Genomic DNA, 24,118 nt, shown 5'->3' on the forward strand with positions numbered 1-24,118 from the left:
TCTAACCACTAGGCCATCTCGGCTTTTAAAACAGTACAATATTTATATAACAATAAAATCTTTGAAGTTTTTTAAGTAGCAATAATGATTTTTTTAAGAATAACCTTTTATATTTGAAATTTTAAAAATGAGGTAACCAAATGTCTGAAAGAGAGCAAATATTTAAGGGTTCTAATTGAACTGCTTAACCCAAAACATTTCAATGCACTGAAGAAAATGTACAAAATAATAATTAAAAAAAAAGACATTTTATTTGGATTTGATAAAATTTGAATAATTCCAAGAATTTCTTCAAGTTCAACAAGTTCTTATAGAATAGCTCTACCTAAACAAAACTCAGTCGGTCGACACAAAAATATTATCTATATTCTATACGTCTGTATAATATATAATATATAATCTGTAACAACAACAAATACTCTAATAATTATAAACAAAATATTCTTGACAAACGTCTGTATCTAAAGATTTGAACATAAAATTCGGCCGAAGGAGCCAAACTTCGGTCATAACCGGATATAAGTAGTAATAAATTCGGTCGGACACTACATATTACTAAACATGATGTACATTAGATCATTAATATATGTACTCGTAAGTATGAGAAACAAATAAAGTATAATAACAATATTATATTAAGAAAAACATCAAATTCAACCAACTGGGGATATTCAATTAACGAATATCTCTAGTAATAAGCCCATGTGCCCATGGGGAAAAAAAAGGTTAGGCAATTCATAGAGGTACATTATTCATAAAATACTATATCATTTGTTACCTTAAAATCCGAAAAAAATCCCTAAAATTTTGTCTTACCGCCACCTACATTTTCTTCCTACATAACTTTACTGTAATACCTGGCTTTGTCTGTTTTTTCTTAATTTCTTATTCTCCATTTTTACCCTCCTTTTCGCGTCCAATTGTTTTCGACTAATAAGCGACTTGGAGCCTTCTGCACTGCTCCCGTCGAGCCCTCAATCAATGAAAAAACATAAAAATTAATACTTAGTATATTTTTATAGAAACCTTAGCGATCGCTAACAATAGTCGCTTAAGGTACTTTTTTCATAAAATACTGTATTTGTTACCTTAAAAATTCGAAATAATTCCCTAAATTTTGTCTTACCGCCACCTATATTTTCTACAGACATACCTTTACTGTAATACCTGAGTCTTATTACATTTTTTTCTGTTTGTCCCCCATTTTACCCCCTTTTCGAGTCTGATTATTTTCGACAGTTCGGTAACTTTGGGGCCTTATGCCCTGCACCCGTCGAGATAATAGTCGGCAACAACCAATTATTATATATTTTTATTAATTATAATATCATTTTATCAATATTGCTATCAGTGTGATTTTAGCTGTGCTTAAAAAATTTTTAAGCAATTTAAATAGAATCATTCTTCCCCCAAAGCTGCAATAACTAAGTTTCCTAAACGATCAATAACTAACAAACGGAGTTAACAATAACATTGGTTAATCTTGCTATTGTTTATATTTAATTTTATGTTCATTGTTCGACAAGCATCATTTAACTGACAATAAATTTAGCACACTGAAGAACGTCACTTAATTATTGTAATACACACCATATAAGCGGTTTTGAAAGTTACTTGCTCAAATTAAATAACAGGCGATTATCGCTTGATTTCATATTTGACTTTCCAGCTTTATTTTAATAAAAACCTGTACGGACACTAAATTTTTTTCCACATAAAAATATTGAAAATGGTTGTTAACATTAGGATCACTTTAAAAACATTACCTTTTTACTTTGGAAATTATTATTTTTAAGTTTAAAAGATTAATATAGAAATGTAAATTAAGCAAAGGAGATATTTTAGTGGTCAATTTACGTTTACGTTAATCAAGCTTTTTAAATAAATAATATTCTCAGCTTACCAGTAGCAGATCCGTAGTTGATTAATGGCGTGTTCATACTGCTTGATTGAGTTTTCTCTGAGGATTGCTGTGAGGGTTCATCTAAGGATCTTGAAGCGTGTTTGAAGCGGTGCTTTCGCAAACGGTGTAGGCTACGATGGCATAGAAAACGGTGATGATAGTCGTAACGGTGAAGTTGGTGTACCGAAACTAGATGGAAGAGACAGTTTAGATTCTGAAGTTACAAAGGAATTTAAGGTCTCAGGTAATTGTGCGCAGTACTGTAGGAAGGGATATTTTAAGGGAATAACTTCGTGTCGGTAACGTTACTTCGTCTTTAAGTGTATCGGAGAAATCGATCTGAAAGGAATAAAAAAACTGGTAAAATACTCGGCTAATATATAATAATTATTGTAAAACTTGAGATGTTTAATGTTGCTAAAAACTATATAAGTTATATTATAAGAGTAATGGCGTTTTATTCTGTAATGTTGGAATATACAAAAATTCAAGCCTCCATAGATAATAGATTTCTCTTTCATTATATTATTCAATCTTTCACTCATTCACATTCGCTCACCACTCATTCAATCAACGAACATCTTTACTTTGATTATTTAATATTCATTATTAAAATCATTGTCAAACAGTGCAGACGTGTCTTATTATACCTACCCCATTTCCCTTCAGGTTATGGGCCCAGGTCATGTTTAAAGTTGTTTAAATAATTAAAATTAATAGTAAAAGTGTTTCTCAAATGGATACGCGAAGTAAAAGAAATATACAACAATTTAACGGTGATCGCTATAGTACTTGGAAGTTTCGTATAAGGTCACTACTAGAAGAAATGCAGTTATTGCCTGTTATTGACGAAGAACCACCACCAATACCAGATAATGAGTGGATTAAGAAGAATATGCTAGCAAAAGGTACGATTGTAGATTACTTGGGTGACACATTTTTAAGCTTTGCAAGAGGTTCTTCTACTGCAAAATCCATAATGGCCGAGCTAGACAAAGTATATGAGCGGAGGAGCTTAGCGACTCAATTGGCTTTACGTAAACAGTTACTTAATATGAAACTACAACCAGATGTGACACTATTCGAACATTTTAACAATTTCGATAATATCATTACCGAATTAATATCGGCTGGTGCAAAATTGGATGAGATGGATAAAATATCACATTTACTTTTAACTCTACCCACATCATACGATGGTGTTATAACGGCGCTGGAAACACTTGGAGAGGAACAATTGCATCTATCTTTTGTAAAAACTCGTCTTCTAGATCACGAAGTCAAACTAAAGAATACCACGACGACAGAACTCAAAGTTTTACATACATCAACGAATAAATTCAAATCGCAGAACAAAATTGGATTCGATAAAAGGAAATCATATAATTATTATAAAAAGAAGTCATACACCGGAAATTCATCATATAAAATTTCAAAATTATATTGTGATCATTGTGGACGACGAAATCATATGAAGAAAGATTGTCGATTTTTCAAAAAGTTACAACAAAATGGAGGTAGTAGCGGCAGTAAAACAGCAGCTGCGAGCGCTTTGCAAATCAGAAACGATAACGAGGACAGTTTCGCATATATGTTTTCAACGTGTAAGTTGTCAAATTCTTATAAATATCATATTAATAATATTGTTTTCATTTTAGATTCGGGCGCAACTGACCACGTTGTAAATAGTAAGGAATTATTTTCTTCCTACTCAAAGTTCATAATACCGATTAAAATTGGTATAGCTAAGAACAATGAAAGCATTCAAGCATTTGGTAAAGGTACAATAAATGTCACTACTAATTTAGGTTTTCAAGGAACGATTAATAATGTATTATATGCGCCGGACGTGCCATGTAATTTAATATCTGTATATCGTATTCAACAAGCAGGTATGGTTGTTATATTTAAAAATAACAGTGTTTATATTAACGATAGTATCAAGTGTTTAGTGTCGAGTGTTATCAGTAATAATTTATTTAAATTAGTTTTTCAAGTTCCTACGCGATCTCAACATAATTTAAATTTGTCTCAAACTTCTACATCTTACGAACTATGGCATAAGCGTCTAGGTCACTTAAACAAAAATAAATTTAACATTCTAAAAAAACTTAATTGATGATAGTTACCTAATTAATGATATTATGCCTAATGATACATTATGTGAGTCTTGCATACTTGGTAAACAGTCGCGGTTGCCCTTTGCAAAATCAAAAGATAAATCAGTTAGAAATAGGCCACTTTTTATTTGTTAATGTTTGGATCTACTGCATACGTTCATAACAAAGCTAGAAAAACTAAATTTGATGAGAAATCTTTCAAGTCAATATTGATCGGTTACGATGCAAACGGTTATAGATTATTCAATATCGAAAATAATCAAGTTTTTATAGCTCGCGATGTTATTTTTGACGAGTTAAACTTTGAAAAATCACGCCCTACACGTTGCAGTAGTGACAACATTGAAACCCTTTCAAAATTTAGTAAGCCTGAAATTGATTCGGCAAAGCTAAAAATAGATCAACAACAAGATTCTTTGAATGACAATTCGTTGGACGGTCAATCGAATACCACTAATTTAAGACGTAGCGAAAGAATTCGAGAATTACCCCCAAAGAATTATAAGCAAATGCACGATCCTGATTTATTTTTATCTCTTTTTAATGATACGCAATCTTTACCTACATCATATAAGAATATTTTCGATAGGCACGATTCTGATAAGTGGTTGAACGCTATACAGGATGAAATTGAGTCGCTTCGAAGCAACCAAACGTGGACATTAGTCATTAGACCGAAAAATGTTAATATTATAAGTTGCAAGTGGGTATTTACAATTAAAAATAATGAATTTGGTGAACCTACACGTTATAAAGCTCGGTTGGTTGCTCGAGGTTTCACTCAAGAGTATTTACAAGACTATCACGAAACGTTCGCACCAGTGGCTCGGATAACTACTTTTAGATTTATATTAACACTGGCAAATCAGTTTGATTTACATTTACACCACATGGACGTTAAAACCGCGTTTCTAAATGGTATATTGAAAGAAAATATTTATATGGAAGTACCGGAAGGTATTTTAGCAAGTAATAACCAGGTTTGTAAATTGAATAAAACATTATATGGCCTAAAGCAGTCGTCCAGGTGTTGGTATGAACGGTTCAATCTCATTCTCATGGAAATGGGTTTTAAGAACTCTGAATTAGATCCTTGTCTGTACATATTAGATAAAAATTGTATAGATAAAAACGTGTATATAGTTCTGTACGTTGATGATTTAATTATTACTACTAAAAATAGTAATTTATTGCAAGCGTTTAAAAACAGTTTAATGCAAAAATTTCAAATGACTGATTTGAAGGACTTAAAACTATTTCTTGGTATTAGAATTCAAAGAACAACTAATACAATTTCTTTAGATCAAACAACATATTTGCAAAATGTTCTAAATAAATTTTCTATGAAAGATTGTAATCCATCGAATTCTCCTTTTCCTTCTAAAATCAATTTTGTAGCTTTAAATTCAGACACTCACTATGATGCACCTTGTAAAAATGTTATAGGATGCCTTATGTATGCAATGCTTTGCACAAGGCCAGATATTTGTGCTTGTATTAATATATTAAGTAGATATCAATCTAAAAATAACGAAGAGTTGTGGAAATATTTAAAACATCTCTTACGATACATTAAAGGTACAATTAATTTAAAATTGGTTTATAAAAAATGTGAATATAAAGAGATAATAAGTGGGTATGCAGATTCCGACTGGGGAGGTGACGAGAACGACAGAAAAAGTACAACTGGCTATTTGTTTAAGGCCTTTAATAATTGTACAATTTCGTGGACCACACGAAAACAAAATACTGTCGCCGTCTCTTCAACGGAAGCTGAATACATGGCTCTCTTTGAGGCTGTGAGAGAAGCAGTCTGGATAAGGTCATTGTTAAATAGTATTTCTATACAAATAACAGAGCCTATTGTAATATTTGAAGACAATAATAGTTGTATATGTATTGCCAATAACCCCACAAATCACAAAAAATCTAAGCACATAGATATAAAATATCATTTTATTAGGGAACAAATCGCTAATCAAATAATAAAGCTAGAACCTATTTCCACAGGAAATCAACTAGCTGACATGTTCACAAAAGCGATACCCTCCAAGAGATTTATAGAATTAAGAAAGAATTTAAATTTGTTTTGAAAAATAATTCATGTTTTGTGTTAATCAAGTAAATGAAGGAATGAGTTTATTTAATAAAAAAAACTATGGTTTATGTAACTAAATAGTTAGTATTTTATTTGTAAGAATGAGTAATGAAAGAAATTATGTTATGGTATTGTAAACTTGTATTTTTGAAGGGGACTGTTGGAATATACAAAAATTCAAGCCTCCATAGATAATAGATTTCTCTTTCATTATATTGTTCAATCTTTCACTCATTCACATTCGCTCACCACTCATTCAATCAACGAACATCTTTACTTTGATTATTTAATATTCATTATTAAAATCATTGTCAAACAGTGCAGACGTGACTTATTACCCCATATCCCTTCATGTAATTATTTTTAAATCTAGCAGATTAATAAAGAAATGTTAAATTAAATACCTATATCAATATAAGTTTTAGCAAAGGAGATATTTCAGAAATTCAATCATCAGATTCAAGAAATGTGAAATTAGAAGTCCTGATGTTTTTCATACTTTCAGATAACATTCCTGCAATGCAATTGAGTTTTAGGTAAACACACATGTGTATAAATATGTTTTTACCATATGTCGGTATGACAAATACATGTCAACATCAGGTTGAACATGTTTTTCTTACCGTTTTAAAATTTAAATGTGAATCATTATTTTTACTCTGAATAAATTTAGTCAGCTAATGTCCTATCTCTCTCTCATTTTTTAAGGGGAACTTTTGGCGCATAGGTGCGTTCCTCTATTGCGTATTATGTATAATATATATATATATATATATATATATATATATATGCGATATAGCGATATACATGAAGGTATCCGCATAATGTTTTTCTTTACCATCGAGCATATAAGAAGTAATATAAACATAAATTAGCACATGAAAATTTCGGCTGGGTTTGAACCCGCAATTTTCGCTAAAAATTCAGGTAAAAGTAACAGCCATAAATATTAATCCCGTGGCGCTCCTCGTTAAGATGGAAAAACCAGCGGTACCCCGCTGGTTTTTTAGTACGTATTCCGATGTTTGGGGCGCACTCGGCGCCTTGGATACCGGCGAGCCCCACATACCCACCCACTGTTCCCGTGGGATAGACGCGTAATGCGTTTTTCCAGCGTAAAAAAATATGGGGAATATTGACAGGCCTCCTTCTCTTTTGAGGAAAAAGTTTACTTGCTTACTGCAACACGCTGCTCCACGGTGGGTTGGCGTTTTCAAGAGATGGATTATAAACATTAATTAAGCACATGAAAATTCAGTGGTGTGGTGGTAGTGTATCACCCGAGTTCGAACTTGGAATCGGTTTAAGTTTAAGAGGGTTAAGATTCACAATTCACAAATCTTATAACTATAAATTATGAATCAATTTTAATCTAGTTAACAAATTATGGTACCTAACTCAAATAATTTCATATGAAACATTATGTTTTTACACGCCTTAACTACTTACTTACTTACAAAGTTCCGATAACTATTTCGTTAATATTCGAAATACCATTTTTGCAAAAATTCATAATGATAATGGCATCATAGATTATTTTAGATCTAGAGAAATGACGTCATGTCAATTCAATGTCGAAGTTGTTTATTTGATTTTAATCCTGCCATTGGATTAAGCTACAGGCACTATAGCTATATCACGAAAAAATCTAAGTATAATAAATAACTACATTGCGATGTTTTATTTGTAGAGACTATGACGATAAAGAGCATTACCAAACAAGATAAACCTAATATAAATCTTACGAATATTAAGTTGATATTATAAACGGGAAAATTTGTGTATTATATACATAATGTATAATAAACATCTATGTTTATTGTTTAATCACGTTCGGACAGCTAGATTCATATTCAGATTTTGATACAATTTGATATATAAATCGATTTCATAGTGGAATAATTCTTAAGGTATAAAATTATTTATAAAAATTCTAAGATTTTATTTAAAAAATATCCCGCAAAGAGAGTACCCTTTTTTTTCAAATTACTTATTTAATTTACTTACAAAACGATGTGACGAATCTGTTCATGTTATGTAAAAATAAATGTTAATTTCATTAATATTCACCCAAGTACATAATATAAAGTACATATTTTATTTAGCGACAGAACGGCGACAGACCACCGGCAAACACAGAAGTTAAATATCTCAAATCAGTAATCTTTGTTAACAGCAGTTTTCCAACGTGTTACATAAAATATGAACAGGAAATTGCAAAGTACAGCGCATAATTTATCTTAAGCCGGTAATGGAAAAAATATAAACACAAGATGTGTATACTCATAAATGCCCTTGGACAATACTGGCTATTGATTATTTTACTAACATGGCTAAAAAACAAGTAAAAATTTAAGAAATGATATACTGGTCGATAAATTGATATTGATATGGAGTCAAATCATTTAAAGGCTATTTATTTATTAAGCGCAAACAAGAAAGGTGTAGGCGGGAGCGTCTGAATAGCGCTTTACGCGATGACGAATGATGCTTCGTCGGGCATTTGAAGTGTGTCAGAAAGAGATAGCGATACTATTACGTACCAATATTTGAAACCGCGCTCCGTATTATGACTTTATAATACGTATTCGCAGTATATTCAGTTTAAGTCGAATATCAACCGTGGAGGAAACGGTTGTGTCGCTTTGTAGCACACCGTGATTAGTGTAATAAGAGTCATTTACGAAGCAACACTGTGTCAAATTGAACAAAGTAATCAAGTTATTACGTTATTTAGTGTCTGTAAACAAGTATAGCTTATCAATAGCTAAAATGTCTGTTACTGAAATAAAATGTAGACCAATCCGATTCAAATTACGATTGTTGAGTTCATTACGTGCGATATTAGATTTGGTTACAAGTTTTTTCTTCAAATTATACTATGGGACAAAAGGAAAGAAGTTACCGCCGATAACAGATGACATTCTTAAGCAACCGGCTGTAGATGTCGCGAGAAAAATAAGGACCAAGCAGGTTTGTGAATCACACAAAGTTTCATTATTTTAACTCTATGATAATAAAATTACTCATTCCAGATAACACGATCAATGATTAAATGTATTTCACAGCAGATTTCCTTATCAATAGTTTGTTAAAATGTGTATTTTTTATAATAACCGAAGACTATTTATATAATTGTCTTATCATATAATACTTGTCATTTCAGGATATGAATCCTATAAAGTATATACTTTATGTTATGATGTATGATCAATACAGTTAAATTCATATATATACTCAGTAACATTTATTTTATATATTATAATCTCTATATTAATTTTATAATACTGGAAATTGACGCACCCTCGTATATGTATGTACTTCACAAGCACTACTGTTTTATATATTCTTAAAATATTTTTATGTTATTATAATTAATGATAATAAATATAGTATAGTGATAAATATACAGTGGTCCATAATATTTGTATGGACGTAAATTGAAACGCTTTGGTAATCTTTAATTATATTTTTTATATAAGTAAATGGTATGAATAGCATACAAATTTATATTAAGGTTTCCTTCATTATTATTAAATCATAATAATACCAAGAGTATATTGTTATCCTTAACATCAAAAGCTATTATTTACTCTATTTATTTAGATTTATTAAGGAGGTATTTTGCAATAATATTTTTTTTAGTCAATAAGCCAATTCTGTAGTGTCGTTCAAATTCTAGGTCGGCTATTAAAAAGTTATTAGGTTTATCTGTATATACATTTTCTCAATAAGGACTAAGTTTGGAAGCTGGCAATGTTTAAAGTCCAGAGTCTCGGAAAGTACGTATATAGCCGGTAATTGGTAAAACCCATATTGCGCCCATTAGTTCTCATCTCTCAATTTGCCTGATATATTTTTAAGTTACGCAAAGCTCTGTCTTTAACGATTACATATCAACCGTTTGTATTTAAAAATATAGAAGAAAAATTTTATCTGGTGGAAAACTAAAGTCCTGTTCTTATAAAATAACTTAAAAATAAGTTATTAGTGAATTAAAAATGAGAAGTACACGCAAGCAAATAAGTGAAGTCTGTTTGTAATTGTTTTTGTAAACAATATCCTTTTATACTACTATTATTATCATAAAAATTTACGATAACAGCGAAGTACTAATATCTATTTATAACTTTAAATGACATAAAAATAACCCATACTTTAATATACTAAAACACCAACATGAAAAAAAAGTATGACTCACTAGACTGCACACATGTTATCAAGTAGCCTTTTGTTTTATTTATTGTCAAAATTAAATATGTATAAAAACATTGCGTGTTATAAAAGCATTATCATTAAACATTGATCCAAAGACCTTAAGACGCATGCTCCTATACCCTATTCCAATCGAAATAGGAGTAAAGGTAAACAAACCTTAGATTTATAAATTGCATGCGAGTTGATAATTGTTTTGCTGTATTATGCACTACAAACCCACCCAGTCATCAGATATTCTACCGCAAAACAGCACTACTTGGTATCGTTGTGTTCCGGTTTTTAAGGGTGAGCCAGTGTAATTACAGGCACAAGGGAATCAACATCTTAGTTACCAAGGTTGGTGGCGCATTGGCGATGTAAACGATGGTTAACATTTCTTTGAATGCCAATGTCTATGGGCGGTGGTGACCACTTACCATCAGGTGGCCCATTTGCTTGTTCGATTACTTATTTAAAAAAATATACATACTTTTATTTACCTATACGACAAATAATTTCACTTAGTATTATTTTATTTTCTCTTATAGTAATTGTGGTTTTATATACATGTGGTTATGTTATACGCATATATAAATTCGATTCTATTTTCATCACTAGTAACATTATAATTTAATCCCGTAGAAAATGTAACCCACTCATCGTTTAATTAACCATTTGTTAAATGAATGATTAAAATACGTACTTACTATGATCATATTAATTAACTAAATTAAAAATGAAATTCATTATACTTATGTTTACTTAGTTAAACTTATAGTTTGTTTATTTCTTTTTCAGATAACCAGCGTCGATGTTGTTGAAGCTTGTATACGCAGAATAAAAGATATAAATCCCATATTAAATTGCTTTGTAGAAAATCGCTTTGATTTAGCATTACAAGAAGCAAAGAAAGCTGATGAAATTATAGGAAGCGGTACTAAGACTGTCGAACAGTTGTTACAAGAGAAGCCCTTTTTGGGTGTTCCATTTACAACAAAAGATTGCGTTGCTGTCAAAGGTATTATGCGCATGTGTATAATTTATTTGTTTTTTATGGGCCGGCTAAAGACGTTCGCGTGTATAATCATCAACAATTAGATAAAAACATGTAGTTTGTAGGCACCTGCCAGAAGGTTAAACTTATTGAATACATAACCTTATGATTTCTTAGCCTTAAACTTTATCATATTAAGTCCTGACCTAGAATATGAACAACCAGCTGACTGAGTTTATAAAATGTAACTTTAATCTAGTTGATAAACTATTTGTGCGATAAGAGCAGAGACAGATAAGAAATAAATTTTAAAAATGCATAATAATTATGGCCCGAATGTTTTTTACCTAAAAATACGCACGCACGCACGCAAACATACACACATGTTCTCGCTTACTTTTGCCCCTGTATTACTTATATAGTTGTAATAATAGATTAATAGTATATATTACTGTACTGCAGTATTTTAACTAAAAGTCAATAATATGTATCAACTTCAATATGATTAACCGAAATTGAGTAAAATGACGACACACGCAATTATTTTTATAAGAAATTCCTTATGAGTCAGCTCATTACAATTTACAAATACCTGGAGATGATAGTGCTGAATCATTTACAGGGACACGCAATGATTACGAGTTGAGGTAAACATTTAATATATAATAACTATAAGTGTTTTGTCCTATTATAATATTAAATGAATGGAAAGTTTTTAGTTCTGAATGCGTGAAACGTTAATCTTATACTTTACTATCAATCCGAATGTATATTTTTTTTTTTTTTTGTTACATATACTGTTGAGGAATGTGATATGATTACATAACTTCTGCTACGACCATAAAGAGCGGAGCAATGAGATTCATTGCATAAAAATATTTCGAATTATTAATTATAATGTAATGTAACATTGATTATTAAGTAATTTACTGGTGGTAGGGCTTTGTGCAAGCTCGTCTGGGTAGGTACCACCCACTCATCAGATATTCTACCGCAAAACAGCAATACTTGATATTGTTGTGTTCCGGTTTGAAGGGTGAGTGAGCCAGTGTAATTACAGGCACAAGGGACATAAAATCTTAGTTCCCAAGGTTGGTGGCGCATTGGATATGTAAGCGATGGTTGACATTTCTTACAATGCCAATGTCTAAGAGCGTTGGTGACCACTTACCATCAGGTGGCCCATATGCTCGTCCGCCTTCCTTTTCTATAAAAAAAAAAATTTGAAACATCTTCAAAACTTCTGAACAGTGGAATTTGTATTTGTGATTACTGCACCTAATGTGTCAGCTCTATTATACTTGAAAATGGCAGAATATTTTGCTAGACTGGCGTAGATAAACGCCAAAAAAATAAATACATAGCGACTTATTTATTGTATGTTAAAGAAATAAAATACAAAAAATATGTCGATAGTTTGAATCCTTGTGGTAATAATGCTATAAACAAACTCGTTATGAGAAGTTATAATTGTAGATACAAGGTAACAGAAAAGGCTACAATTATCGCGCTATAATAATAACGTTAGCTATAACTGACCTTAGTTACATTTTCCTGAACAATCTAAAATTATGTTACACCTTTTAGATCTTCATCAATCCGCAGGAGTAGTTTTAAGGAAGGACTATATAGCTGAAGAAGATGCCGAAGTAATTAAGCTGTTAAGACAAAATGGTGCCATCATTATTGGCTTGACCAATGTTCCAGAACTTTGTATGTGGTATGTTATAACTATACAATAACATGAAAATTTTTTAAACCGATAGTAATACCCTATTACGCATTAATTTAATTATTCATCAAACTCTTATTAAATTAAAAGCCACTATTCTACCGTTAAACAGCAATACTTAGTAAACATCAGGAGGCCCATTTGCCTGTCCGCCTACCTATAACATAAAAAATATCAATTCACTTGACCTCGTTTGCGTGATATATTTACCGATATTTTTTGTTTTTGACTAGGTGGGAAACCTATAATAACATACATGGCAGAACGAATAATCCATACAATACTACAAGAATTGTTGGCGGGTCGTCAGGCGGTGAAGGATGCATCCAAGCTGCTGCGGGCAGTTGCTTTGGAATAGGTACTTCTTCATTACCCTACAAATCTTGGTTTTAAGCAATCAATATTTTGGTTTTAAATTCATGAAAATTGTGAATAAGTAATCCGTCGTTCATGAAAATTATGAATAAACCTTACTTGAAATGTTATTTTACATAGGTTCTGACATCGGAGGTTCTATTCGTATGCCCGCTTATTTTAATGGAATATTTGGACATAAGCCCACAAGAAAAGCAGTTTCCAACCATGGGCAATACCCAACTTCAGCTACAGAAATGCAAGACGACTTTTTATGTAAGTTTAAAGAATTAACAATAATTAATTTTCAACAAACTGTCTACAAATGTTTCCCAAGTATAGGCGTTTTTTACTATTACATATTATCTTTACTAAAAAACATTATATTTAGATTAAGAATACCAACATTTGAATTAATACATATACATATCTACAATAAAAAATGTAAGTTTTTACTACATTTAAATATTTTTTTTGAAATTGCAGGTATAGGACCAATGACAAAATATGCTGTTGATTTAAAACCTATCCTCAAAATAATATCGGGAGAAAACAGCAAGCAACTTAACTTAGATAAGCCTGTTGATGTAGGAAAAATAAAGATCTTTCATCAGTTTAGCAATAATGCTCCAATGGCAAGCAAAGTTGATCCAGAAATTATCACTGCGATAGAAAAAGTCGTTGAATATTTTCAAATAAAACATAAAATTGTAAGTGAAGAGAAAAAAATTAAACTGCTTGAAAGATCTTCTCCAATTTGGTTTGCTACTATGAAAAGTGACATACCATTTGGATCATATATTATAAAAGATTACACTTACTGTTCAATATTCCGAGAATTAATAAAAAGTTTGTTAGGCTTATCAGGGAACACTTTGATAGGGCTATTTACAGCTTTGGTGGATTATGAGGTAGTGGATCTGGAAAGTGAAAAATATAAATACTATAGAAGGGTACGTGACAATTTGGAGGACATTTTTAAAGAAATGTTAGGGGATGATGGTATATTTATATATCCCACTCATCCAACACCTGCGCCATACCACAATCAACCATTGATGAGACCTATGAATTTCATATACACAGCAATAATAAACAGCCTTGGCTTCCCCGCCACTACTATTCCTTTAGGTCTCAACAGTGAAGGGCTTCCGATTGGAATACAAGTAATTGCAAACCACAACAATGACAGACTGTGTCTGGCTGTCGCTGAGGAATTAGAAAAAGCATTTGGAGGGTGGAGAGAACCACAAAGTAATTAAGAAACACTTTAAATAAAATACATTTTCTTATATACAAATTATGTCTGTTTGGGTAGGTTTTTGTAAATCATTTAAAACCAAATATAACTGTAACATTATTCATGATACAAAAAAAAACAAAACAAAGTATTTGTTATTCACTTTATATAAAACAGTTAAGAATTTATTATATACAAAACACGCCACATCCTATTTGTGGTGTTTAGGTTTAACCAGTCCAGATTAAAATGCAAATTAATCAAATCAAAATAAAAACATCAATAATAATTTTAATAGACATATTTTACTATTTTGTATAAACTTTTAAATAAATTAATTTTAGTAAATGATCTTAGTTCATTACAATGTGATAAAAACTTTTTTTTTTTACTATTAATTGCTTATATTTATTTTCATTGTTAGTTTACTTATTTGAGGTCATAGTTAAAGGTTAGGAACTTGATTTAAAATAATGTTTGAACAATAAGTAAAGTATATGTTAAAACTTTTTGGTGGTAATTCACATGGAATAGCTTGGTCACATAATTGCATTAATTATCTTTGTCACCTAGTAGCATTTCATTGCACTTGTTTTCATTGTTTTGAGAAGAAGCATATAGTTTGATTTATTCAGTTTTTTAAGGATATTATAAAATAGACAATGTGTGTGTTATATTTACAATTCCACCAAATATTGTATCACACAATACAATATTGCTACTTGATAGGCCAATCACAGTTACAGCCTGGGAATGTCCCACTGCTGGGCTAGAGCCTCCCCTCCATTTTTGAAGAGAAGGTATGGAGCTTATTCCACCACACTGTTCCAATGTGGGTTGATGGAATACACTTGTGGCAGAATTTTAGTGAAATTAGATAGATGCAGGTTTCCTCACGATGTTTTCCTTCACCGTATAGCACGAGATTAATTATAATCACAAATTAAGCACATGAAAATTTAGTGGTGCTTGCCTGGTTTGAACCTACGATCATCGGTATATTATTCTTACCACTGGGCCATCTCGGCTCTACATATATCTTATAAAATCTTTATTATGATAATAGTAGTAATAATTTTTTAAAGGATACTCTCATACTTCATGTTAAACAAATGAGGGAACTAACTGTCCGAAGATAGAAAAGTTATAAAGATTCCAAATTAAGTGTGTAATCAAAAACATTTTAATAGACTTATAATCTTTAGTATACAAAATAATTAAAAATTACATTACATTAGGGTTTTGATAAGTTATGAATAATTCCAAGAATTTCTTTTCTCTTTATGTTAGGATTTATTTTAACAGACATATCACATGAGTTAATTTCCTGATGGCTTTGAGCGTGATTTGCTAGTCTCTCAGTATTGCAAATTACATGCACACCACAGTCATATCCATTGTTTTGTTGGAGGCATTCCTTATCCACAAAATTAATTGCACCTGAAATATAAATCAACTTTGTTATTACATTACAACAATGTTTTCTTAGGTCAATAAATATAGCAGAAATAAATAAAATTTCTTTGTATATAATAATATGTCAAGAATCTTACCTCCTTTACCCAAATAAGACATCAAATGACTTGCAAAATCCCATGCCACATCATGATTGCTTCCAGATGATGAATCAAGGTGATAAAAACAATTTTCAGTTTTAGAGAAAACAAGAAGGCTCCAGTGTGACCCTCCTGCCTTTTCAGGTGAATTGTTATCATTGAGGGCAAAGAATACAAACTTCTTAGTATCAATGTCTAAGGGTTCTAGGAAAACACCTATTTCAGTGGCTTGAACCATTTTTATACATTGTGTCACTTCAGGTGAAACAAATAAGATTTCACTAGCATTTTTAAACAACACTTTTTCTAAGTATTCAAAATAAAATGATATTACTGTATCATTTAACCAATGTGGACCACCAAGTAGTTCAACGTCAGATTCGTGTAATAATATTTCATGAAAACTTAAAACAACTGATGATTTTGCCATATTTTTTGTAAGACTTATTTTTAAAAAATGTTCAAATTAATTTGGGTTTAGGTAAACAAGTTCTCGTCACCTTGTCATCTGCTAATAAAGAGATAAATGAACATATTTTGTTGTTAGAAATATGTGTCGCACGCCTTATTAAACGTAAATATGAACTCACCTTTTTACAATGATGTTAAAACCATTAAAAATAATCTTTCTTTAAGCAAAGAAACATAAACGTTAAAATTAACTACCACCAATATAACGAAATCAAACAACTTTTAATCGCTCCATTTAGTATCATCAAAAACCAACCATAATCATTTTAAAAAAATATTTATAAAATTAAAAAAAGACCAAAATCCACTTTTAAATCCGAATACATATTTAATGCTGTCAATTTTTATTTGACAACTGATTACTAATACTAAGTACTGACTTACTGACACCACAACTCAAAAGATAAATGGCAATTGACAATGTTGCAAGCATTGAGTACATAATCAGTTACTAAGTTTTTGGCATTATAAATTAACTTAAAAAGTTATTGTTATACTGTTGTGTTTTAATTAACCCTTTTCACTATTTAATATAATTTCCATTTAAATTATCTGGTTATTAAATACTGTTAAAATGAACATCTCTGTTGTCATTTATATTTTATATGCGTCAGAGCAGTTTGTATTGCGTACATAAGTAGACACAGTAAATAGTTTATTCTGATCCTGTTTAATCATATTATAAATTATACTGTCAGTGACCAGTTTTTTAATAATAATTGTAATCAATTTTATTTGAGGTTACTTGTTTTTATAATTTAAATTTACAATTAAGTAAAATGTCCATCATATAAGGGTAGTTACCCTTTTATTTACTGTTTCCAGAGTCCTTGATTTTTGTTAAATCACCTTTTAAATCAGCGCTAGCAATCAATAAATTAATTTAAATTTGATAAACATTGTAGATACAATAGATGTCTATATGTTTATGGTAGTCAACCACTGTGTTGTCCACAGAACACTTTTACTCAGAGAGTAAAAGCACAGGTAAAAATGTTCTGTCTGGTGTCCGTCTTGACTTATGCACAATAATACTGCGAATTTGGTGAACTCGGACTTAGAGGTATCTTTGAGTTTGGCTTCCATAACCGAAATTCGATCGTCCTTGTTAAAATAAATTGAAATTGTGAAATTATCCTTTCTACAACCTTGGTTGGAAAATTACACTGCGTTTATAATTTGTTGAAAATATTTTTTTACATTTCTATAATCGAAACTAACCTAACATATATGTTCTATATTAATATTATAAATGAGAAAGGTACTCTGTCTGACTGTTACGCTTTCATTTTTATTTTATAGAATAGGAAGGTGGACGAGCATATGGGCCACCTGATGGTAAGTGGTCACCAAACGCCCTTAGACATTGGCATTGTAAGAAATGTCAACCATCGCTTATAGCCAATGCGCCACCAACCTTGGGAACTAAGATTTTATGTCCCTTGTGCCTGTAATTACACTGGCTCACTCACCCTTCAAACCGGAACACAACAATATCAAGTATTGCTGTTTTGCGGTAGAATATTTGATAAGTGGGTGGTACCTACCCAGACGAGCTTGAACAAAGCCCTACCACCATTTTACATTTACAACGATATTGGCGTTTATCCGAATATATATACATAATATGGATATTGGCTTTGATACCGATATATAAATATTGTACCTTTATACAATTTATATATATTTTATACACAGAGATTAGGAGAGCGAGACTCATATCCAAGGTAAAGGCCAACATCGTATCGTAAAACATTATTGATGATGATTTTATCGTTCATATTCTCTAATATAACAGTAAGAACTAACAATATTAAAGTACAATAATAAATATCTATTAAAACTTTGTACAACATAATCAGTATTATCGGTGTTTAACGATAAAATGTTAGCCTTCACCTTGAATATTGGCCTTGGTATCTATGTATAGAAAATCGACAATACTAGACTTCCAATGCAGAGTTTATAATAACTTTGTTATATTCCAACGGTGAATGTTTAATTCAGAGAAATTAATTAAGGATGGGTTATGTAATATATTAGCTTAGTACTATGAAAACATGTAATTTAATTTTAGTCACGTGCAAAAGTTTAACAAGTATTACATCATTGCACGTGGCAAAGTTAAAGTACATATTTTAGTAGCATAAACTGTAAAACCGCTGATATTTAATTGTTGCTATATAACTTTTGCTTACAGTGAAGTACCTATCTATGCAGAATATATACGTATTAAAGGAAATCCGAATAAATAAAAATGATAAGTGTGCCTTAATCACTCTGACCTTGATAAATTTTCCTGATTTTTTTTATTTTAAAATAGTTAAGAAAATAAATATTTTTATATGCGATTAAAATAACTTGTATACAATAAAAGGACCTAAAATGTTTAAATAATAAACCTAATGGAAATAAATAATTACTAAAGGTTAATCGATAAATTAAAATAATGGTAAAACAAAAAAAAATAATTTATTCAATTTGTCTAAAATTATTTACATCTAGGTATTGGTAACATTGATATTATATTCTATTTGAAATTAGTTTGGGTAACACATCTACAAATGAAAAGCTAATAGGGATGTCTATTATTAATTTAATAACATTAAAAACCACTCACAACATTGTTATGCTCAGCAAAAAAAGTTTTGTCATACATTTATAACATTTACATTAAATACAACACACAATCGTACAACTATGAAGATTATGAATATGAGTAACAACTTCACAACTTTTGTTAACTCAAAATAAATATATTAAATAATGGTGATACTGATTGCGCTAACAAATAAGAAGCATTTTCCATATAATGGAATATTCCTCTTATTTCAAGTTTTCCTAAGGTCATTAAAATTACTTAGTTGCTTGCTTTAGGTAAGCAATTAGATCTGCACGTTCATTAGCTTTCTTCAATCCAGCGAAGACCATTTTAGTGCCGGGGATGTACTTCTTGGGATTTTCCAAGTACTCGAAAAGTGTATCATCTCCCCAGGTAATACCTATAATAAAAATATTTAATTTAATTCAATAAAATATTATCTACATGATATAAATACTGGTGGTAGAACATTTAATAGTTAACTGAAATGTTTATTATAAATTTGTACTGTGTTTCAGATTATATCAACTATATTATTATGTAACTTCCGATATATGAAAATGATTACATTATATAGTTTATCAGTCCATTATACTAGACCGTGGCATTTGAAAGCATTAAATCTTATCTAATTGATAATTTAGAATCTATCTGACTATATAAGTGTTAAAAAAAAACTTAATTTTATAATTAAAATTTAGTTAAACAAATTATATAATTTATATATACATAAACTTGGAATAATTTATAACTTAAGACAGTAGTGTAAATAAAATACCTTTAGCTTTGTTGGCCTCTGAGTATGAGAAACCAGGAGCTTGACCAGTTTTGCGTCCAAAGAAGCCATGAAGGTTAGGACCTACTTTGTGTTTACCTCCAGCTTCAACCTGATAATTTAAAATATAGAATATTTAATAAAATTAAATTAGTTGTTTTCAAAAAAAATCATGAGCAAGCAATAAATTTATATAAAATTTTAAGCAAAATAGAAAAAAGTGCTTTGACATTTTTCATTTCCACTAAAATGTCTTGTGTTTGAAACATTTATAAGCGATAGTAATCTTTATTCAATTAAAAGGGTTAAGAATCTTTTTAGTTACACATGTCTTTATCATACAAAGAATTCAAGAAGTCTAATTTCAACAATATGTATATGTAAGACATTTCTTTCAACAGTATATATTTGGTTAAAATCCATTGTCATTAATAGAAAATGTAGAAATCATACTTTGGTTTATTATTGATAAATTAAATTAAAAGGTACTTACGGTGTGGCATTGTGCACACCTCTGCACAAAGATTTTCTTTCCATTTTCAGCATTACCAGCAGGGACACCCATGGTGTTTCTATAAAAATAATAAATTAGATTATTAGAAAAATATAATATACAGTAATGTGTTTTATAAAACAAATTTGTCTAATCAAATATTTTAATTATGCAACATGTAATATTGGAGGTTGTTAATAAAAAGCGGGAAATATTTATAGTAGAATTCTTACTCACAAAGCGAAGCTTAAAAGAAAAAAAAGTGGCGAAAAAGAATCAGACCATGAACTAAGTGTTCTGAGAAATCAGGTCACTACAAAGGGATCAATGTCATCCGGGAATTGCCAAGCATGATAATGACACCATTACGTAAGCATGTGCAATTTATGTAATATTAAGAGAAAAATTTGAATCCTTCGGCAATTTACTGGGAAGGTTGCTTTAAATATTTTATAATAATTATAAAGTATTCTGGAAATGGTAAAGGCCGAATTTGTTATAAGTTAGTATTTGTAAGGGCGGTGAAGGGTTGAGTCATAAGTATAAGCTGCTTATAATCGAATCGAATATTTAATAAATTTTAGATTACAAATTTACTTACTTGTTTCAACTAAATAATTTTAATAAAGACCAAAGTTCGATTTTTTGGCAGCCAAAAGACGTCTGCACTCCGTCTGCACAACTCGTTTAACGCAAAAAAATCACACGACTGATTTGTTTCGAACGATAGTCGACTACGTACCTAACGATTAACGAACGAAACACGAGTTTTGCCGATTTATTAGCTGACAGCTGCGTATTGTGTTCAGAAAGTTAAACCATATTTGATAGGGCAACATTGAATTTCAATACATTCATTTACACTTTTACACATGAAAACATAAACATGCTGATATCAATTATATATATTTAAATCTATTAAATATAATTATGAATACACTACTCATCATGATTGATAAAAAGAAATTTCTGTATTTTATGTGGATTTTGGATTTATTTACCTTCCTTGGATTTTGCTAGCTAATACACATAAAATAAACGTACACATTCGTTAAACCGTTAATATTAAGATTTTTTATTTATTAATTTCTAGATGAGTGTCATATAATTTGAGTTTATTTATACGCCGACTGACTTTTTCTTAACTTATAATATCATACTAGGACGTTGTCCATATCATGCTGTGTTAATTGCCATAATTAATGTATCGTTGTATCGTCGTATAAAATGGCGCGTTATAATGTTGTGGCGTGAACTTTTAGAATGTGCATTGTGAAACGTTGTTACACGATGTCGCAACATCCTCGTCACTAAATCGTTAAATGATTGTGTCAAAGGCATCCCTTAAATGTACTTAGTAAATTCACCACCATTGATAAATTCACTTTTATTATTACCTCTCATAATATGAATAAAAATGAAGTATGTTTTAACTTCCAACAGGATATTTAAAAAAAGTACGTCATCTAATTGACAATCTTGGAGCTTCAGAATCATAGAACACTTTTTCCTAGCGGAGTTCAGAATTGTTGAATCGGACATGACGTTTAGTTTCAAACTGCACGTTCATACAAATTGGTATAGATGGCAGTACTTGTTCATAAAGTAATATTGACCTGTATGTAACACCTGTTTTTTCAGTATTTAATGAACATAGTTATGTTTAATGAGTGCACAATGTATATCGTCATCATATCATTATATATATATCCTCATCATATCGTTCGCTTATTGATAAAAAATAAAATATTTTAGTCGACGACAAAAACAAAGAAGAAGAATCTTTAAATCGGAAATTATTTTTATATTTTGTGTAGCTTTGCCGATCATAAACTAGTTTAATTATTGTCAGTAATCCCTTTTATATTTTAAAATAGTTTTCGCCCATGGTTTTGCCCTTGTGTTAGGGGGCGGGGCGAAGGTGTAAGGTATGAAAATGAGCCTATATAATCCAACCAATAATATACATACAATTCTTGTCTTTCTTATAAAAGTATACAATTTACTGTTAGAAATATTGCGACAGATTTTAATTTTGTATTTTTTTATAGAATATTGTACCGAAAGCGAAAGGTTGAACTGCTTGATTTCCCAGGCGACCTTATTATATATATAGGCGACCTATCGTATAACGCACATATATAAAGGAAAGATGGGAAATTAGTATTATTATTATGTATTTTGTCAATTCTGGGATGGCGGCGACCACCTGGTAGCAGGGTGGGACACCCAATAGTAAGTTCGATTGTAGACGTTGGCATTGCACGAAGTATAACGCACAGTTAGAGCGTCACCAACCACGGGATGGTCTTATGTCCCTTCCGATATACAGTTATAGAAAGGCGATAGATATCGCTACGAATCGAATCAAATGAATGATGAATCAATGAATTTATTGAAGCCCACAATGAGTGGGCAAAACTCTATTGATACTTCACTACTAAACTTACCACAATATATATTTAGAAGTTATAATATTAACTTACAAACAACACATATGTTAATTTTTTACTGTTCGAAACTTTAATTATGTTCACTAATTTAAAAGTATTGTAATAAGTTTTTTCACAAAAAAGTAGTGGGTTGTACAGAAATAAAAGCGAGCGGCAAAATCCTTCATTGTATACGATATATGACGAAATAGCAGAAACAAATTGTGAGCGGCTGACTGTTTTAATATATTCAAGTGCATGTAAGGCGGCCTGAATAATTTTAAATGATTTTATATTTTTAAAAATCCGGTTAGGAATTGCTTTCCTATTTTTAAGTGTATCAAAGTATCATCGTCGGGATTTTTTTTTATTAATTTAAGCTATTTTTACCTTACTCAAATTACAAATTTTTGAAGAGTTGTTTATCTCTTATAAAATATACTTCAACAGTATCAAAAAAGTGGGCTTTAAAGAATATTTTAAAATGCTCTGTATATTTTAATCTATACCTCTTTTATGGCACTTGCAAAAGTTTTTTCTTAGCTTAAGAAGGTATTCTTCTATATTTTATACCATACTTTTGAATAAGTGTTAAGTAACATTCGAATACTGAAAACCTCACGCCGCCGGCGTTGTGCATTGGAACGTAAAACTATGGAATTTATTTGAGACATTCTCATGTTTCTTTATTTTGACGAAGCTATGAATATTCTCAACAAAATAAAATACAATTAACGTACTTACATAAATATATATCTATTAATACTTAAAATGTATTTGAAAAAAAATATTTTACCTAATATTTAAAATTTGTGATTAAAAAATAAATAAACTTGTTTTTATACTCACACAGTTTTAAAAGACTTTTCTTAGGACTTAATACGTACTATTCAATTTATGTATTGTTATACCAAAGCAAAGTTTCCATTGTTTTCATAATTGTAGGATGTTCTTGTATGTAGAGGAAGACTAACAAAAGGAACTGGATAATCTATTGTCATCATAACTCAAGATAAAGGACCTCAGTCATGGCTCATTAATCCCTTAATACTGGCCTAATGTAACTATATGTCAGTAATCTATCTACTTATTAAAAATTGTTTTTTTTTTTTTTGTAGAATAGGAAGGCGGACGAGCATATGGGCCACCTG

The 24,118-nt window shown here is 30.4% G+C and overlaps 4 protein-coding genes across 4 annotated transcripts in view; 1 reads left to right on the forward strand and 3 right to left on the reverse strand.

The window, feature by feature from the left end:
• LOC126771528 (cytochrome b5 reductase 4) overlaps nucleotides 1–17,224 on the reverse strand; it is a 104,615-nt gene extending 87,391 nt beyond the window's left edge. Inside the window, exon 1 of the mRNA XM_050491429.1 lies at nucleotides 16,785–17,224. The gene's annotated coding sequence lies outside the window, so the exon portion shown is untranslated. The remainder of the gene's footprint in view (nucleotides 1–16,784) is intronic.
• Nucleotides 8,727–14,945, forward strand: LOC126771532 (fatty-acid amide hydrolase 2). Its single transcript, XM_050491437.1, has 6 exons — nucleotides 8,727–9,094; nucleotides 11,117–11,336; nucleotides 12,900–13,032; nucleotides 13,278–13,402; nucleotides 13,540–13,674; nucleotides 13,885–14,945. Exons 1-6 carry the CDS (start codon nucleotides 8,894–8,896, stop codon nucleotides 14,658–14,660), a joined length of 1,590 nt encoding a protein of 529 aa, XP_050347394.1. The 5' UTR covers nucleotides 8,727–8,893; the 3' UTR covers nucleotides 14,661–14,945.
• Nucleotides 15,808–16,761, reverse strand: LOC126771544 (sentrin-specific protease 8). Its single transcript, XM_050491453.1, has 2 exons — nucleotides 16,192–16,761; nucleotides 15,808–16,078 (listed from the first exon to the last, which is right to left on the reverse strand). The coding sequence occupies exons 1-2, from the start codon at nucleotides 16,622–16,624 to the stop codon at nucleotides 15,873–15,875; spliced, it is 639 nt and encodes a 212-aa protein (XP_050347410.1). The 5' UTR covers nucleotides 16,625–16,761; the 3' UTR covers nucleotides 15,808–15,872.
• Nucleotides 17,225–19,118: 1,894 nt separating the features above from the next.
• On the reverse strand, nucleotides 19,119–21,300 carry LOC126771547 (cytochrome c). Its single transcript, XM_050491457.1, has 4 exons — nucleotides 21,137–21,300; nucleotides 20,536–20,614; nucleotides 20,046–20,154; nucleotides 19,119–19,667 (listed from the first exon to the last, which is right to left on the reverse strand). Exons 2-4 carry the CDS (start codon nucleotides 20,605–20,607, stop codon nucleotides 19,522–19,524), a joined length of 327 nt encoding a protein of 108 aa, XP_050347414.1. The 5' UTR covers nucleotides 20,608–20,614; nucleotides 21,137–21,300; the 3' UTR covers nucleotides 19,119–19,521.
• Nucleotides 21,301–24,118: the final 2,818 nt, after the last annotated feature.

This window comes from Nymphalis io, chromosome 11 (genome assembly GCF_905147045.1).
Source record: "Nymphalis io chromosome 11, ilAglIoxx1.1, whole genome shotgun sequence".
NCBI lineage: Eukaryota > Metazoa > Arthropoda > Insecta > Lepidoptera > Nymphalidae > Nymphalis > Nymphalis io.